General features: G+C 34.7%; 1 protein-coding gene across 14 annotated transcripts in view; it reads right to left on the reverse strand.

Annotated features, from left to right (window-relative positions):
- Positions 1 to 19,876, reverse strand: part of SLC4A10 (solute carrier family 4 member 10) — a 313,419-nt gene that overhangs the window by 177,238 nt on the left and 116,305 nt on the right. For all 14 annotated transcript variants that reach the window (XM_069472125.1, XM_069472121.1, XM_069472113.1 and 11 more), the window contains one exon: positions 6,914 to 6,995. In XM_069472125.1, the coding sequence (XP_069328226.1) occupies positions 6,914 to 6,995 (82 nt within the window). The remainder of the gene's footprint in view (positions 1 to 6,913; positions 6,996 to 19,876) is intronic.

The raw sequence follows: 19,876 nt of genomic DNA on the forward strand, positions 1-19,876 counted from the left end.
TTTTAAAAACTATTTTCTTTCTCTTTGTTGAAATTCTCACTTTGTTCATGTACTATCTATCCTAGCTTCAGTGAGCATCTTTATTACAGTTATTTTAAGTTTTCTGTCAGATAAATTATATATCTCCATTTCATTGGGGTCAATTTCTGGAGATTTATGCTCCTGTTTGTGGAGCATATTTTCCTGTTTCATCATCTTCCTTAACACTCTGTGTTGGTATATTCACATTAGACAAAGTAGCCTTCTCCCTCAGTCTTCAGAGACTGGCCTTATACAGGAAAAGACCCCCACAAATCAGCCCAGGAAGACTGTGGGGCCTCTTAATACTCATACTGGTCCAATCAATTTTTTACTGTTGTTCTTTGAAGCCCCAGGCATCTAGGGTATGCCATATCCTCTCATTACACCAGGAAAAGTGAGGCTGAAGCCAATCCTTTGGGCGACCCCCAGAAGGATCAAAAGCCAATCCTTGATGTGTGGACCAACTCTTTCTGTCTGCAGGGAGAAGGTGGAAAATGGAGATTTTGTCTGCTTGCTCTGTGTTGAGCTGAGGTGGAGTAACTATGGTGGCTAATGATCTAAGCTGCTATCTCTGTTTTCCCCCAGTTGGCTAGATTACACCATACCATCATCACTCTGAGACAGGCAAGACAGAAGCCAATCCTTTATGTATCACTCATACAACCTGGGGCATTGGATGCATAGACCTACTCTTTTCCTCCTCTGGGAGGAGCTGGGAGTTGAGGGTCTTTTCCCATTTGTATGGTATTGTGTTTAGGGTAGGAATTCTGGCAAGCATGCATTCTGAATATGCTAACCAGCTTCAATGAGTCTGGTTTTGCATTCACTAGGGGTGCAGGAGTCTTTCAATTAGTTGCTGGACTTCTCACAAAGGAAATTTTTCCATGAATTGTTCCTGAATTGGTATGTTTGGGAGAGGAAGGAGGGTCCAGGACTTCCTAATCCACCATCTTGCTGATGTCAGTTTGTCGTCATTTTTTAATTGATTATTTATGTTGCTTGTAGTGTCACTAATTATTAGGTAAATATAAGTTGAAACCGCAATGAGATATCTCACATCCATTAACATAACTACTATCAAAACACACACACACACAACCAGAACATAACAAATGTTGGTAAGGATATGGAGAAACTGGAACCATTGGACACTGTTGGTGAGAATGTAAAATGATGTAGCTGTTATGGAAAATATTAATAATATGGCACTTCCTCAAAAATAAAAAATAGAATTACCATATGATGCAGCAATTTCACTTCTGGGTTATATTCAAAAGAACTGAAAACAAGATCTCAAAGAGATATTTGCACACCCATGTTCATAGCAACACTATTCATAATAGCCAAGATAAAAAAGCAACTAAAAAGTCCCTTGATGGTTAAATGGACAAGCAAAATGTGATACATACAATGAACCATTATTCAGCTTCAAAAAGGAAGGAAATCCTGACATATGCTACAACATGGCTGAAATTTGAGGCCATTATGCTAAGGAAAACATATTAGTCACAAAAAGATGAATACCATGTGATTCTACTTGTATAATATTAGGTATATAAAGTAGCCAAATTCATAGAAACTAAAGGTAAAATGATGGTTGCCAGGGCCTGGGGGGAGAGAGGAAAAGGGAGTTGTTTGTATATAGAGTTTCAGTTTTCTAAGATGAAAAGTTCTGGAGATTAGTTGTATAACAATGTGAATGCACTTAACATTGCTGAATTGTACACTTAGGAATGGTTAAGATGGTAAATTTCACATTGTGCATTTTTGACCAACATAAAAAACATTTTTAGAAAAAATTTTAAAAAGTAATCTAGTTTTTTGACAATATTCCCTTCATTAAAAATTGATCAGTTCAGTCAAAATGACTAAAATGACAACATATCACATTTGGCTATTGAATTTTATTCTCTTTGTGATCACCTAATTAGTTAATAGGACATACTGTTGTATGTCCCTTTTAGGGACTTGCTTCATTAATTTACTAGTATGCCTGCAGAAGACACAACCATAGTCATGTCTGAAAAAAATAAAATATTCATTAAAATTTTTTAAAAATACAGTCATCCATTCTGAGAAAAACTAGACAAGACCAGGGTAAACAATGAAGAGAGAATTGAGGTGAATAAGAGTAACTAAATGGACACTGGGTTACTTTTATTGAATCCATGTGGAAACTGACCAAACCTATCTATCCATCCACCCTGGAGTTTCAGGCTCAATACAGTGTGGCACTCCGCCCAACTTTCATGTTGTCTTTTAATCAGATTCACTGGGAACCAGGCTTTGAAATGTGTCGGTCTTGCTAGGACTTCAAACAAACTTGCCATTTCTTGTCAATTCAGTCAGTAAAGTGAACAAATGTGAGGTTCTACAGAACATCCCCTCAGTGCAAATCTGTTTGGACTCTATTATGACGGAAAGTAGGAGAGTGAACACAGCCCCAGAGCAAAACCATAAATGTATACTGTTGTACCTCCCAACGGAATGTTAACTACTTCTGATACTCCTTGATAGTAACAGCAAAAATAATGCATTCTCCAGATCAATAGCTGCATACCATGGTCCTGAGGCCATGTTGACCTGTTCTAGCAAAGATTCTACATCCGAGACAGCAGCTGCAACTGGTGCTACCACTTGGTTGAGTTTGAGGTAGTCCACTATCAACCTCTAGGATTTGACAACTTTCTGTTGTGGCCAGACTGATGAATGCTTTAAGTCTTCAAAGGTGGCACTAATCCCTGCCATCCCCCTTCAGATGCAACACTGATTTTAATTTACCATTATGGCCAAGTCAAGCAGTTTCAGAGTCCTCTAACCGACTAGTTCATAATGCCACAGTTGAAATAAACAATGTGAGGGTCCTGCTGACTACCAAGTTTGTCTAGTGGTACTATTTAGGGATCAGGGAAATGATCAATGGAGGTGTTGGATTCCCCAGGAAACAGCCTCTTAGAAATTTGTGTTCAAGGAGTTTGTTGAAGAGAACTGTCAGCATTAACACCTGTGAAGGATTATGGGAAGCAGGATTTGGTACAAGGGAGAAGTTGAATTATGGTGCAGTTGCAATAGTGGCCTCAGTCAATTCCACAGGGAACTCTGAAGCTGGGACATTTCTGCAGAGTTATTTCATACTGAGGCAAAGGGGCCAGGCTTTTTTGTATTCCTTCATTGATAATTCATTGTATTAGCATGCCACAGGGTAGGCAGCTCCCACAGGCAAGGGGCAGCTCCTTTCAGCTGACAGTAATTCCCAGGAAAAGATATAGGTGTGAGTCATCAGCAGGTAATACCTCTGGCAACTGAGAAAATAATGCCTCAATCGTTTGGGGAAATATTGGTAGTTCATTGTAATACCCACTACTAGGGTTCCCAGATTTAGCAAATAAAAAATAATAAACAAAATGTTGCACAGGACATACCTCTACTAAAAAGTTATTTATTGTTTATCTAAAATTCAAATTTAGCTTGGCATCCTATGTTTTATATGGCAACACTATCGACAACACATGTATTAAAGGGCAAGTAAAAGAAAGAATTTTAAGGGTACTAATGTCTTTCTCCTTTTGGAATCATATACTTTAGATAGTATTGATCTCACACTGACATGGGAGATCAAAAATAGGAAATGGTTAACCTCAACAATTTTTGCTCTATTCAGAATCCTGTGGTTATCTAATTATAGGGATTCAATGCTCTCACTATGTTTTACCATAGGAAGAAGTAGGCTTAGAAAGAATACTGTAGCAATATTAAGGAGGCTGGATTATGGGAAAGGCACAGTACATAGTACCTAGAAGAGAGAAAGAACTAGAGCAGTGGCAGTGGGAACGGAAGGGAGGGGATGAGAAGAGACACCACTGAGATAGATTCAAAGAATTTACTGACTGCATGATGCATAGGAAGTGAACAGAATCTAATAAAATCATATTCTTTTGATTTTAGGTAGTAGAAGACATAAAAATGGTACAAGATATTAATATACATAAAACAAAAAAATAGGTTTCGAGGGAGAAAATTAAACACTTCACATATCATTCATCAGAATGTATAATATATATGAATAAATTAAATAATATATTAAATCAAGCTGTTGTTATTGAGCAGGTGATCATTTTCCATTAAATATATTGCACCTGAGATTTTATAGCTATTTTTAACCACCTGCCATTTCTACAAGCTGTACTCAGGATGTTAAATCATACCTGTAAATTTATTAGCTAAGTATATACACAAAAATCCTGAGATTTTCAAAATTAAAATCTTAATTGAAAGAAGAGTTTATATTTTAAAAGTGTGTTTGTCTACAATAGCAATTCCCAACTCTATTTCATTTAAAATATTTATTGTGTATTATCTATATTACTAAAGAAGCTCTTAGAAAGTAGTTCTGTTCTTTTCTTTAATTGCACAAAAGGAGAATGTTATGGTTTGAATTTGTCTCCCACAAAGCATGAGCTGGAAACTTAATCCCCAATGCAACAGTGTTGGGAGATGGGGCCTAATGGGTAGTGGTTAGGTCATGAGGGCCCCACTCTCATGAATGGATTAATGTGGATTATAGAAGGGCTCAAGGCTCTGCATTCCATCGTTCCATCTCTCTCAACCTCTCTCACACTTCCTCCTACCACCATGGGATGACGACACAGCACAAAGGCCCTTGCCTTATATGGGCCCCTCGATCTTGGACTTCCCAGTCTCCAAAACTGTGAGAAATAAATTTCTTTTCTTTATAAATTACCCAGTCTGTGGTATTCTGTTATAGCAGCACAAAACAGAAGAGGAATTACCACCACCGTTACCTTGGTAATGCTACCGTTCTCACTGGTGCTCTCCCGCTTACTCATTTGATATTCTGTTGCCAGTTGATTCGTCCTGAACCATGACATCCATCACATTACTCTTGCATTATTTTCTAATTCTGAGTAATCAATCCGTAACCACTAACAGATCTATTAAATCATCGTGTGCATCACAGCTGAACCCTCCATAGCATCCTCAAATGGTAGATTGCTTATCTATTTAGTGTGGGGTGGGAGCAGAACAAATAATAGAAAGTCAATATAAATAAGGTTTATTCCTATTTTGCTTTAAAATTCTAAAATGCAATATTGCCTGTGCATTCTGTGGTTAATTTCAATTATCAATGACTTAGCCACAATTATTAGCTTCTGGGGTTAAAATACCCACTATTGACATCAATAAGTAAAATGAACAAAATCTGGTTAATCCAATTGTGTTCTATCAATCATAAATGTCTTTTAATAAGCATTGCCCACCATCACCTATATTTGCTAACCATGCTCAGCAAAGGAAAATGTATGTAATACATGTAGATATAATAAATAAGCTAATCTTACTAAATCTTATTTTTGTATTATGTATTTTCTGTTCAAAAGAACCATTCAGCATTTTACTTTAATTATTTATAAATTAGTAATTGTTAACTTGCAATTACCTGTGTGTAGATTATGCATGACAATCTTTAAATAAGATGGCTTTTCCCTGGAATTGAGTATATTTCTAGACTAACTTCTTGCTTTGTTAGATTTTTTTTTGGTATGTGTTTAGTGAATATAAAAACAGCTTGTCATGGCATGACATAAATAGGAAGGCAAATATGCTATTGAAAAAAATGTAATATAATGGCATTTCACTCAAAGAGAAATTATTTTTACATTATCCATTATGAGTTTAGATTTTTCAAGGTTTTGCTCACTTCAATTTATGTAATGAATGTGTATAGCATAGCAAATCACTAGGCCAACTCAATGAGTATAACTTTCTTGGACCTGGGTATTTTCTGTGTACCAAGCAAAATGTCAGGCACAGAGTAGGGATAGTTGTTGAAAGTTGTTTCTAAATATTATATTAACTCCTGTGTATATTAAATCCTATTAATTACACTCCTGTGTAATTGTTGTGGCTAAAGATAAGATCCAAGAACAATGAATTTAATTGTAATTTAAATGGTTACATTACATTAAAGAGGTAAATGAAAAAACCCTTACCTCTCAGCTCAGTGGTTTATTAGGAGCTTTCTCTGATTATTTGTTCTTAAGATCACCTGAGTTTCAATTTTCAATCAAAAGATGACAAGTGCTATGTACCTTGTATCTCAGTAATAAGTTCTGGTTAAAAAATAAAAATGAACTAATGCTTTGAGAACATTAAATTGTGATGGAACAATGCTTGTCAATACTTAACTTTTATGCTAACTCTATTCTAAGTACTTTTCCCTTAATTCTCATAAAAATTTTAGGAAATATATTCCATTGTTAACCTTATTTTAACAGCTAAGAAAACTGAGGTATAGACAAATTAACAGTTAACCACTCGACCATATGCCTCCCTGTTGGATGAGCTGCCCCTCCTAATGAAAAGAATCCACATAAATGGTGCCTCCACCTGTGTGTGATATATAGCCAAGTAAAACCAGAATTCCAGTTGTCCTTAACTCTCTTCCAGTGACAGCCTATGCTGACAACATAGGCTAAGTTAGACACTCCTCCTGTCCTATACTCACCTCTCATAAAGCACTTGATATGCTGATCTGTCATGATTTCTTTTTTTTTCATTTCCCAATTGATTATAATTCCTTAAAGCAAGGACTATTGAAAGACTGGCATACAACACAGTGCCTGGAATATAGTGGGGGTTCATTAAATGTCTTTTAGATGAATGAAGGCTTCTCATTGTTTGCAGGTCTGACTATTGGCTTTCCCCAGCTGCACCAAAACAATCATATCTACCCACCCCCCACCACCAATGTACTACTATTACTCTTAAATCAACTTTTGCAATTGTCCACAATTTGACAAACTTCACATTTCTCTGTGAAATACTTTCAGAAAGCACACCAGTAGCTACCCCAACAAACAGAATGTCTTACCTTCTAAATCTTCTTTCTCAAAGTGTGTTTTGAGAATAGAACGAGTTCCACCTCTATCCACAACTGCCTCTTCATCATTTCTCTGTAGAATAAGGAGAAAGATTAAATGATAATACATATATTCTCTTAATTTCAAAAAATATACCTTACTGTGATCTAATATTTTGGGGTTTAATTCAGTCACTTAAATCCACTTGTCCATGAGTAATCTGATTATCGAATGTTGGTTTAAAGAGAAAAGTAAAATAAATTTGGCCACATATTCAGAGAAGGAATGTCATTTGATTTCCTTGACATTGAAGGCAGTCAAACATCTCAGTTGCCGTCATTTGTTAGTGAGATAAAATATAGAAAACAAACGGTTATCCTGTCAATTTAGTAACATACATTTTTATCCCTGATAAAGACTTCTTTCTTATTAAAAAGATGACATCTTGAACTATATAAGAAAAATATGCAAATCATTAGTATTAACATCACTAATGCTATGGCAAGGAGAAATAATTCCACTGCCATTAAAAATGGAATTGGGATATATAATCCCTTAAAAGCAATTAATAGCAATTATTAAGTAAATGACAACTCTAATTACTTTGCTTCAGTATAATGTGTTTTATTCAAACTAAACAGTGAATTATAATCATTTGCATTAAACCTTAATTTAGTTTCCATATGTATTTTTACCAATTTAGAATGGCTGGGCAGAGACTATGTCTCCCCAACATTGTAAACATGCTCAAAACAATATACTCACTAATTTGATACTCATTAAAATAATGGGGGAGGGTTGAATATAATCCATTTTGACCATGCAGGAATGGACAAAACACAAAGTATTGAATGAAGTAAAACATAAACTACTATATTTACAACTTTTATCTGGTTGCAAACACCTATGTAAAAATTGCCTTAAAAGTGAACACCAAGCACAAAAAGAGAAATGAAAAGATAGACTATAGATGAATGACGTTTCCAAAATCTATTCTAGTATATGACTAGTAGGAAAAAAAAGATTTTTGCTTCTTCTTTGAAAGTCAGAGAGTGTGCTAAAGAAGGAAATAAAAATAAACCAATCTTCTATCCATCAACTACACTGGAATATCAGACACTGGGGACCTGCCTTTGTTTCATTAAGGAAACAATCTTCGACTAAATGCTGTAATATGTAGTACTGAAAAGTCAGAATTATGGGAATCCAGAGAAAAAAGAAATCAAGACCACGGAGAGAATAGAGAGAGGGAGAAAACAAACCTCAAACTTGGAGAATGTCTCAACCTTGGAGAATTCTTATAAATAATGAAGAATTAGAGTAAGGAGAAGGGAAATAAAAAAAGAATCAATATCAAACTATACATAGACATTTTTTGAGATGACACAAAATCATTTTCCATTGTTGCTGTACTTATACTATATGAACATTGATAACCTTGAGAGGTGGAACATATAAGGAAAATGCCAAAGTCAAAATATAATCAGGCAAAACAAATGAGGTAATCTATAGTGAAGAAATGAGGAAAGATTACAGATCTTGCCTTGAAAGACACTGCTGATTTTCATTAAGACTAGCCCCACCAACTCTCTTTGCTTTTAGACCTATAGCTGGACTTAAGTTTTAATGGGCCTCAAAAGGTGAGGTATAAAATGTGACCCACAAGGAGTTGAGCTACATTCCAAAATAATGGCAAAATTTTAATAATTTATACAGATAGAAATCAGGGGAATATGTGTGAAAATGGATATTAAGGGTATAGGATAACAGTGGAAGGAATATAAAATAGGCTCAGGCTCGATTTATTGATATGTGCCCACTAAGCAGAGATTCTAGATTTAATGTTGTAGTTCAGGGGCTCTGTTTAGTTAGTTGGTTGAAACAGGGACCAAAAAGTAGGCTACACTAAATGAAGTTAAAATTCCAGAACTGCTTTGATTACCATAAAGGAAATCATACGAAGGCTTAATGAGATTGAAATGTTAGAGCTCATCATTTAAGTCCTGCTTGCCCATGCCAGGAAGGTCCAGAGGACACACCTTACATCATGATTGTGAGAAATAAATTTATGATGAGAAGCCCAGTACACTTGAAGAGCTCTGTTGTCTCTCTTCTCTTTAGGTCAGGAATTATAATTTGAACTGCTGCCATCAAACTGGGATCCTAAAACACAATGGGGGTAATTAGATCCCAGGGGGACAGGGGCCAAGAGACAGCACTTAATCACCAAAGACAAGATGGGTGTGGTTACCATAGGGACAGCAGAGTCAAAACAATAATTGGCACAGTCTGATTCACAGAGATCTATGGAATTGGCTAGTTGATCAAGGTGACCCCAGAAGTGAAATAGATAGGCAGTCTACTAAATTCTTATTTGATCTATAGAAGTAAAAAGGTTCTATGTCAGGGGAACAGAAGTCTAACTTGAATCATAAAAAGAGAAAGTGATGGCCTCTCAATCAATTTACACACTCAGAATCCCTTGAATAAAAGAGAGGCCAGGTCCACTTGAGGAAGGATCCTGCTACATTGCAAAAATTTGTAGTCTTTCTCACAGTCTTCCCAAAGGGACATTACATTTTTTACCAGGTGACTGTACACTGGAGAAAAGGAAATAATCAGACCTTTGGGGGATTATTGGACACTGGCTGTGAATTGACACTAATCCCAGTCAGAAAATGTCACTATCATTCACCAGCCAGAGTAGGGGCTTATGGATTTTAGGTAATCAATAGAGCATTAGCTCAAATCTATCTCAGTGTAGATCCAGTGGTTCCTGAACACATCCTGTGGTTATTCCCCCAGTTCCAGAATGAATAATTGAAAGAGAAATAAATATTATCATTAGAAAAATCTTCAAAATTAGAGTAGAGATTTCTTTTTCAAGTTGGTTAGATCTTTGCCTATCTGAATGCTAAAGGGAAAGTGTCAATACAGAAGAGAAGTGAGATGCTAGGAAAGAAGTAAATAAAAAATCCCCCTGGCCCAGGTGCCAGGAAAGAATATAACACTGATCTAAGGTCTAAGCCACTAGAATTAAAGATAGGGACTCCCCTCTTTCTGAGATTTGGGAGAAATGTTTGGAGGGTGTTATATAGTCAGAGGTATTCTGAAGAAAAAAAGAATGGTATGTGAGGAAGCATCTAAGTGGTCTTCTTTTGGGGAGCAACTGAGAGGTGATACAATCTTCCAACAGTGACAGAATGAGTACATGAAGAAATTGAGTCATTGAGAAGAATAAAAATTCAAAATCCTTTTGAAAATGATATTTTACTTGACATTATTGGGACCCTTTTATGGATAATCAGAACAGATAATTACTCCCAAATGCTCTAATTTGAGGTGATCACGGCAAAGGATTCTCAGAGAAAAATATCACAATATTTTCAACTTCCTTTGAATAGAGCATTAAAGACAATTAAAACCCCTGTAAGAACAGACAATAGCAAGCTGCATCATTCTTGGATATTAATAACCTGTTTCCAATTAGCTTTTCTGATTAGTTTACTAATCTCGTAGAAAAGTCTTCAGGGAAACAGATACTGGACTAAATGAGGTGGGAGGTATATGGTTAATTGTTTTTGTAACTGTTTATAAGGACGTAATAAACAGCAGTGTTAAAACACTGAAGAGATGTTACAGTCAGGTGTCTAAAGCAGGGAAAAGTTTACCTAACACCCATGATGTTTTATACCAAGTAAAATGTAAAAATTCTTGTGTCTATGAAAAAGCCTGTATTATTTACATATATAAATGTTTTATAATTCCTGGACATAATCTTGATAATTATTTGGCCCCATGTTTTACAAATTAGTACTTTCAGGTAAAGGATTATAGACATATTTCAACCTAGGAAGATCAGCTTTCCTGTGCTTTACACACGGCAAAGTATACAGTGGAAGGACATGTTCATTAGCCTGTGGTCCTGTGTCTTTCTGATATGTGCTGAAACAGGTCAGAGTTAAAGAAACATAAATTACGAATAAGAAAAAATGGATATGAAAATAGGATTCAGAGGCCATTGCTCTGCTCTTGGGCAAAGTTTTAAAAATATAACAATTGTTTTTTTGTTGTTGTTAAAATTTCTTTGCCTATTTGGGCTCTTTTCTGGTTCTGAAAAAAGCATAGAATTATTTTTTCTATATCTGTGAAATATGACATTGGTATTTTGATGAGGATTGCATTGAATCTGTAAATCACTTTGAGTAGTATGGACATTTTAATAATGCTGATTCTACTGATCCATGAGCATGATATGGTTTTCCATTTGTTTGTGTGATCTATGATTTCTTTCCTCAGTGTTTCATAGTTAGTTCTCTTTGTAGAGATCTTTCACCTACTTGGATAAGTATATTCCTAGGTATTTTATTTTCTTTGTAGCTATTGTGAATGTCTTTGATTTGACTCTCAGCTTGACTGTTACTGGTACATAGAAATGCTACTGAGTTGTGTACATTAATTTTGTAATCAGAGACTTTGTTGAATTTATTTATGAATTTCAGGAGTCTCTTGGTGGAGTCTTTGGTGTTTTCTAGATACAAAATGATATCATCTGTGAAAAGTGATAGTTTGACCTCCTCTGTCCCAATTTGGATGTCCTTTATTTCTTTCTCTTGCCTGATTGCTCTGGCTAGGACTTCCAGCACAATGTTGACTAGAAGTGGTGACGTGGGCACATTTGTCTTGTTCCAGTTCTTAGGGGGAAGGCTTTAAACTTTTCCCCATTCGATATGATGTTGGCTGTGGATTTGTCATATACGGCTTTTCTAACTTTGAGATATATTCCTTCTATGCCTAGTTTGTTGAAAGTTTTTATCATGAAAGGTTGCTGAATTTTGTCTAATGCTTTTTCTGCATCTATTGAGATGATAATATAGTCTTTGTTTTTGCTTCTGTATATGTGGTGAATCACATTTATTGATTTACATATGTTGAATCATCCTTGTATCCCTGGGATGAAGCCCACTTGATTATGGTGTATTATTTTTTTTTATGTGCTGTTGAATTCAGTTTGTTAGTATATTATTGAGGACTTTTGTATTTATCATCATAAGGGATATTGGTCTGTAGTTTTCTTTTTCTGTTGTGTCCTTTCCTGGCTTTGGTATCAAGGTGATACTGACTTCATAGAATGAGTTGGGGAGGATTCTCTTCTTCTTGATGTTATGAAATAATTTCTGCAGTATGGGTTCCACCTCTTCTTTGTACATCTGCTAGAATTGGGCTGTGAACAAATCTGGAGGCATCACATTACCAGACTTCAAACTATACTACAACGCTATAGTAACCAAAAAAAGCCTGGTATTGGCACAAAAATAGAGACATAGACCAATGGAACAGAACAGAGAACCCATATATAAAACTATCTATATGCAGCCAACAGATCTTTGACAAAGCAGACAATATACACTGGGGAAAATAAGCCCTGTTCAATAAATGGTCCTAGGGAAATCTGATAGCCACATGCCGAAGAATGAAACAGGATCCATCTCTCTCACCACTCACAAAAATTAATTCAAGATAGATAAAAGAATTAAATGTAAGGCATGAAGCCATAAGAATTCTAGAAGAAAATGCAGGAAAAACTCTTCTAAATATCAGCCTAGGCAAAGAATTTATGACTAAGATCCCAAAGGCAATTACAGCAACAACAAAAATAGATAAATGGGACTTGATTAATTTAAAAAGCTTCTGCACAGCTAAGGAAATAATCAACATAGCAAACAGACAACATACAGAATCAGAGAAAATATTTGCAAACTACATCTGATAAAGGGCTGATATCCAGAATCTACCAAGAACTCAAACAAATCAGCAAGAACAAACTCCCATTAAAAAGTGGGCACCATCAATACATGAGTGGGTTAATAAAATGTGGTATGTGTATACCATGGAGTACTACTCAGCCATTAAAAATGATTAACTACCTATTGTATTATCCTAGATGGAGCTAGAGCCCATTCTTCTAAGTGAAGTACCACAAGAATGAAAAAACAAACACCACATGTATCACCATTAAATTAGTACTAACTGATCAACACTAATGTGCACATATAGGAAGTAACAGTCATAGGGTGGCAGGCAGGTGAGACACGGTAGGAGGCAATGGATAAATCCACACCTAATGGATGTGGGGCGCACTGTCTAGGGGATGGGCAGGCTTGTCGGGTAGTGCAAAGGCAATTCATGTAACCAAAGTGTTTGTACTCCTGTAATACTTTGAAATAAATAATTTTAAAAAGTGGGCAAAACACATAAACAGAAGCTTTTCAAAAGAAGGTAGACAAATGCTCATGAAAAATGCTCAACATCACTAATTATCAGAGAAATGCAAATTTAAACCATGAGCTATCATCTTATGCCTGTCAGAATGTTTTTTATTAAAAAGTCCAAAAACAATATATGCGGATGCAGAGAGAAAGGAATGTTTATAGACTATTGGTGGGACTGTACATTAGTACAACCTCTATGCAAAACAGCATGGAGATTCCTTGAAGAACTAAAAGTAGACCCACCATTTGATCCAGCAATCCCACTACTGTGTATATACTCAAAAGAAAAGAAGGCATTTTATCTAAAAGACACCTGCACTTCAACATTTATCACAGCACAATTCACAACTGCAAAGATGTGGAATCAACCCAAGTGCCCATCAATTCTGAGTGGATTAACAAAATGTGGTATATGTTTACCATGGAATACTACTCAGCCATAAAAAAGTATGAATTAATGCCCTTTGCAACAATTTGGATGGAACTGGAGACCTTTATCTCAAGTGAAGTATCTAAATAATGGAAAAACAACCACCACATATGCTTACTATTAAATTGGAACTAATCAATGAGCACACATGTGCACAGAGGGAAGTAAAACTCAATGGAAATCAAGCAGGAGCAGGGGGTAGGAGGGAAGGAATAAAAACCTACCTAACGGGTACAGTGAACACCTTTTCGGTGATGGGCACACTTATAACTGTAACTGAAGCATTACAAAAGCGACCCATGTAACCAAATCATTTGTACTCCCTTAATATTTTGAAATTTAAAAAAAAGTATAGAGTAAAATAAACTACAATGCAATACAAAAAAATCTAATGTGGTTTGAGAAATAAAAGCAAGACAAAAATACTAAAATGGGATTTATATACTTTTCATAAATGAAACAAATGCAAGTTTCAGCCTATTTAGAATATGTTTTTGATGTATTTACAAATCAAATTAATTATTTGTGCAAAACATATTCAAATATATGTCACATTGGAATGTGTCTCTGCCCTCTGGGGTGTTGTTAGGCAGAATGCCACAAGCTAAGTCATGCTTCTATGCTTATAGGTCTGAAGGGGCATATTTTATTGTATCTTATAATGGCAAAGTTACAAAATGGAAAGGTTTATAGGGAAAATGTTTTCTCCTATACAATAAAACATTTAATTTTTATTCCAAGGGCATGAATCAATTTTCAAACTTATACAAAATGGTTTTTCTCTTTATTTATACAAAGCATGTTGCTATCCTTGAACAGAAGACAATTCCATTGCATTGCTAATGGAAAGATACTGAAATAAAGTGAAATTCTGCAGCAGAAGTATAAGTGAAATCTAAATAAGACATAGTTAATTACTTAATTGCTATACAAGTTGCAAGTAGAAATGACTTAATTTTAATGTTTCTTGGAAAGGAAAAAAATAAAAGTAAGAATATGAATGTAACTAAATATAAATGTCTCATTTTGCAGCTTTATATACATTATCCCCTTTAAATACTCACTGGATGTTCCATAGAAACATTAAATGTATGATATTGTAGGCCGAAAATTCCCAAGATACAAATTAATACTCAAACATATAAGAAAAGTTCTCTATTTTGATTATGGTTCAAAAGATCATTTCAATGTTATTCCAGACTTTTTAATGGAGCATTTTCCCTCCCCTTTGCTACCAACAGCAAGTAAGCATTTGGGTATGATGAAGGGAATGCAGAGGAACCTACAGCCTTGGGTGCCCAAGATTTTGGTTACCCCAAGTACACCAGTGAGATAAATATTTATTTCATTTTGTACTGAATTCCTCTCTAGATCTGTTGAACATCAAACATATTAATTCATCCTAATTTCCACATGTTTTACTCATTTAGGAACACACGTTAACACTGTGTAGGGAAGAAAACACATAAATATATTACATTGTCCCTCAATATAATTTACCCTTCCTACACCATTGGGTCAACATTTATGAGATGTTTGATTCCAGTAAGTAGTACAGGACAATGTTTTAAAATTTTTTCTGACTATGACCTACAGTGAGAAATATATTTTATGTCCCAACACAGTCACATACTCATGTATGTATAATCAAAATAAAAGTTTCATAAACCAATACTTATCCTTACTATAAACAATGCACTCTGATATTTTCTATTCTAGGATATTCTATTTCATTTAAGAATACTAGTCACTATCCATTAAATTTATTTCAGGACTTAATAATGAGTAGTCACCTGCAATTTGAAAAGCATTGGTAAAGACTATGGCCCTGGAACAGAGTAATAGTAACCAGTCCCTACAGAAATCACATCCTGAGTCTATTTACATAGTCTGCTAACCAAATGAACAAACTATAATATGTAACTTTTCAAGTTAATATTTTTCAATTTTTGAAGTTTCAGTTGTACTAAGTTTAGAACTTATAATTGCATAAGTCATATCTTTTGTTGAATTATTTTAAATTTTTTCTTCCTTTTATCAGGAACATAATAGTTTCTTCTTCCTAGTCCCACTAACGTACATATCCCCTATGCCTTCTTAAGGAAGAACAAAGATTATCTACCTGCTTGCACCAGTTAAACCCTGATTATAAGTAAATAGAATTTGTATTCAGCTATTTTAAAGACAAACTGTATGTAAGTGGCATAACCCAAAGCATCCTATGATTCTCTGCAATTTGACGACTTCTAAACAGTAAGACATTTGTGTTTTGAATTCAAATATATATTTTTAAGGTGGGAACATCTCCACCTCCAAAACTTTCTTTAAAAGGAAGAATTTTTATTGTTGTTATTTTTTACTGAACAAATATTAGAGAGCAATAGTAGAGGAAAGAGATTTCTAACTTAGTTCTCACATCTGTAGTGTTCTTAAACCAGTGTATTCTCTCATGGAGGAGTAACTAATATGAGCCACTACATTTAATTGTTAAAATGTTCACATAAAAATAGCAACAATTTCTTCTAGAATTGTTTGTGAATATCATTAATCTCTTTATGAATATGTAAAAAAATGCATTATTCTGATTTACCACAACTCTTGTTCATTATTTTCAATGGAATATAATTTTTTCCAGTTTTACAAAATAAATCTAACAATAATGAATGCATGAGCAGGAAAATTCAGATTTTTTTCATGTCCATTATGTAATCCTGTCAGTAATTATCTTCACATTCTAAAATGAATTAATAGAGGACATTGTAGTTCATTTTCAATTCAGAATTTTCTTCCCTACAACTATTTGCATTCCTGCTCTTCTACCCTGTTCCTTCCCTCTCCTTATAAATCCCCATTTTTATTGATTGTTGGTTCATCCTTCCATTATTACCACTTAGTAATCCAAGCAATTATGTTTATATATTCATATACTCCCCTTTCTTAAACAAAAGACAGCATACTAGAAACACTTTTCTGTATCTTCCTTTTCTTAATAATATGTCTTGGAAATTATTTTACATGAGTATATTGAGATCATTTTTATTCATTTTTATAGCTGTATAATACTCCATTGTATAGATGCACCATAATTCATTCAAGTCCCCTATTGACAGACATGTGAATTGCCTCCATTCTCCTCAATTATTGGCAATGGATATCCTTGAACATATATCATGTTGTATTTTTGCCAGTTTATTTTTTGAGATAGATTCCTAGAAGTGGGATTGCCGTGTCGAAGACTGGATAAATTTGCAATTCTGCCAGATGGTCTAAATTCCCCTCTATAAGTGTTTTACCTCCTGCATTATTTATCATATCAATTTTTAAAAGCAACCACTTTTTCTGCCTTTTTATTAGATATTAGGATAGTATGGTGTGCTGTATATTCTCTACTAACATTTACAGATCCACTTTCCATTCTTCATCATGCTCTGTCTTTATGGACTGCAATCACCAGGCTCCTTGCCTTCTAGCTTCCGACTGAATTCAGCCAATGAGAGAGACGAGGGTGGGAGGAGAGAGACATGTGCCCTGCTGGGCTATAGTTTGTCAATGGCTATGTCCTCTATCCAAGATCAAAGCTCTTGGCATATGACTTTTACAGCTATGGCTCTTGCCAGTTATCGTAACTGCTCCCATATCTTGCTCCTTTAGGCCTGGGGGTAGTAACAGATTCCCGCTGCTGTGGATCTTCAGGATTTCACTATCCCTAGTTGATTCCCTTCATCCTGCCTACACCTTTATAAATAGTCCCTTCATTAAACTCTTTTTATCATCCCTTTTGAGTGATCATCTCTTTCTTCCTGTGACTCTGACCTATATACATATGTGTCACATTTATTTTAATGACAAAAAATCCATGACTTCAAATTGTGTGGAAATGGACACACAATTAAAATGGCAACCCACGTACATGACTTTGCTGAATGAAGGGTAGAAGAAAAAATGGTGGGGAAGAGACTCTGGATCATCAAAGAACTATCAACAGCATAATTAACTCAATTAACTCATAAAGGTTTTAATTTCTGTCAGAAATGAAAAAAAGAACATAGAATAAACTTCTGGATGTGTGGAAGAAAGTGAACAACAGTAATTAATAAAAGTACGGAACACTTTCAAAGAAGATATCCCAAAACTTAAGGCATGTATGGTATCTCTCAACCTATGGATTAGTATATTAGTTACTATGAATAAAACATTTTCTAATATTAATTTAAGGAGCAGTAGAAATATGTAGACACATATATTTTTATAAACATGACCTAAGAACTAGTTTTTTAAGTGTTTATTATTTCCAAAGGCTTCAGATTTTTCAATTCTCATTAATGTTAAAATACTTCATAGAAGATTATGGCTGATTTTACTCATTTCACTGTGTGTTAAAACACGTATTTTCCAGACTTTAACATCTCACACACTACATTATTTTCACACTCAGCTTTAGTAATGTTTTGCTACTGTTTCATTAAATAACAGATGCAGGATTTTAACTTCTTGGTTTTCTTATCCATCTCATTTCTTTTATTTTAAATTATGAGATTAAGAAAATTGAACATTAACATTTAAATTCAATATTAATATTCAGCATATGCATCCATTATTTACTCTAGAGTCATTCTATCTTTTTCATTACCATGTAAGTTAAAGTAAAATACAAATATAAAAGGCTCAACCACTTAACCTCTAATTGTATTATGCTGTTTTAAGTAGGAATATATGTGAAAAAAAATCAGCTCAGACATTGGCATGTTATAAGATTTCAATAAATACTAGCTGAACTGAAATCTAAGCATAAGTCAAGCCTAAATTTCAGTTTCACTGAATATATTACAGTTCCATAAAATAAATGAACTCATCTCATTTTATTAGCATATTACTTTGAAATTAGGTTCTTAGAATCTGGCATCTATTCTATGATATAGAGTATACCATCTCATGATAAAATGAGTTAAGTCTATATTTCTTCTAAGGTAGTCCAATAAATCACTTTCTCTTTCCTATGTATTTTTATTAAAGAAACACTTGAGTTTCCTTCTAAAGTATCTAATTGGGAAGTTGGCATACCAACCAAATTAGGTTTCATTTACTTATGCAAAGTAAAAGTTCTATTTCATCTTACACATACAAGAAAAAAATAGAACTGAGAATAAGAATTGGAGAGTAAAATCTGCTATTGTAGGAATAGTGTTAAGAAGGCATGAACTAAATCATCATGTAAAAATCTCATTTTTTCTTATCTCATTTACTTGGAAAACTCCACCCATGCAAAACTGAAAAATGAGTTGGGGGACCACACAGTTAGGGCAGGAAGGCTGTGGTCTGTTGAAATGAAATAGTCCAGTGTCAGGTTCAGGGTTGAAAGTTTCAGGTTTGAAAATCTTCTAATGCTGGAGCTACTTCTGGCTCAGGATTAATTTCATCACAACATAGACTATTACATTTATGACTGCTATGGGGACCTAAAGAACACTATCTCTCCTAGTGTGCCTGACATCTGGTAGCTTAAGGATAAAAGGTGTTTGAGAAGTTAATAACAGTTTTAACTAGACAAAAGTATTTTAAGGGTAGTGATACTGGCATTATTTGCCTATGAGGTTTGTTTATTTTTAATTGTGGATGTGATTCCTCACTTGTTCTTAAGAGTCCTTCTAGAGCCTCAGTTCTGCCTAGGAATCCAATTTTGTACCCAGAACATGATATTAACTACTGTTAGATTTCCTTATTGATGCCCCTTGCTGTCTTTACTCTCTTCATGTTGCTTGCTCATAAATGCCCCACCACAAGGCTCCATCTGTCTTGCGGGTCTTCCTGTATTTGTCCTGCCTTGTCCTTCCCTAAGCATCTGCCACATCCCCATGAGTTTGTTTAGTGCCCAAGTCCAAGTTCTTGCTGATGACCTATTCATCTGCTTCTGATTCTCCCATTCTGAAGGGTATCAGAAAGGCAATGTTGGATACACACTAAGAGTTTGTAAGCAGGGGCACATAATGTCTGGATACAAATCTGGTTTCAATGAATTCCTAGATGTGTGACTTTGGGCATTTTATGTTATCTCTCTGTGTCTTCAGTGACTTATTAATACATATAAAGTTCATAAATTTTCCTGGCATACGGTAAGTTCTCAACAAATTTTATTTATTATTGTTACTTATATTATTATTTGTACCGTTAGGGCCACAAAAATCAATAAAATATGGTTCTTTCCCTTGAAGAGATTACAGACTTCAGGTAAGTATAACAGTACAATGGTATTGTAAAAAAAATACATACAGGTT

Source organism: Eulemur rufifrons, chromosome 1 (genome assembly GCF_041146395.1).
Source record: "Eulemur rufifrons isolate Redbay chromosome 1, OSU_ERuf_1, whole genome shotgun sequence".
In the NCBI taxonomy this organism is placed as follows: Eukaryota; Metazoa; Chordata; class Mammalia; order Primates; family Lemuridae; genus Eulemur; species Eulemur rufifrons.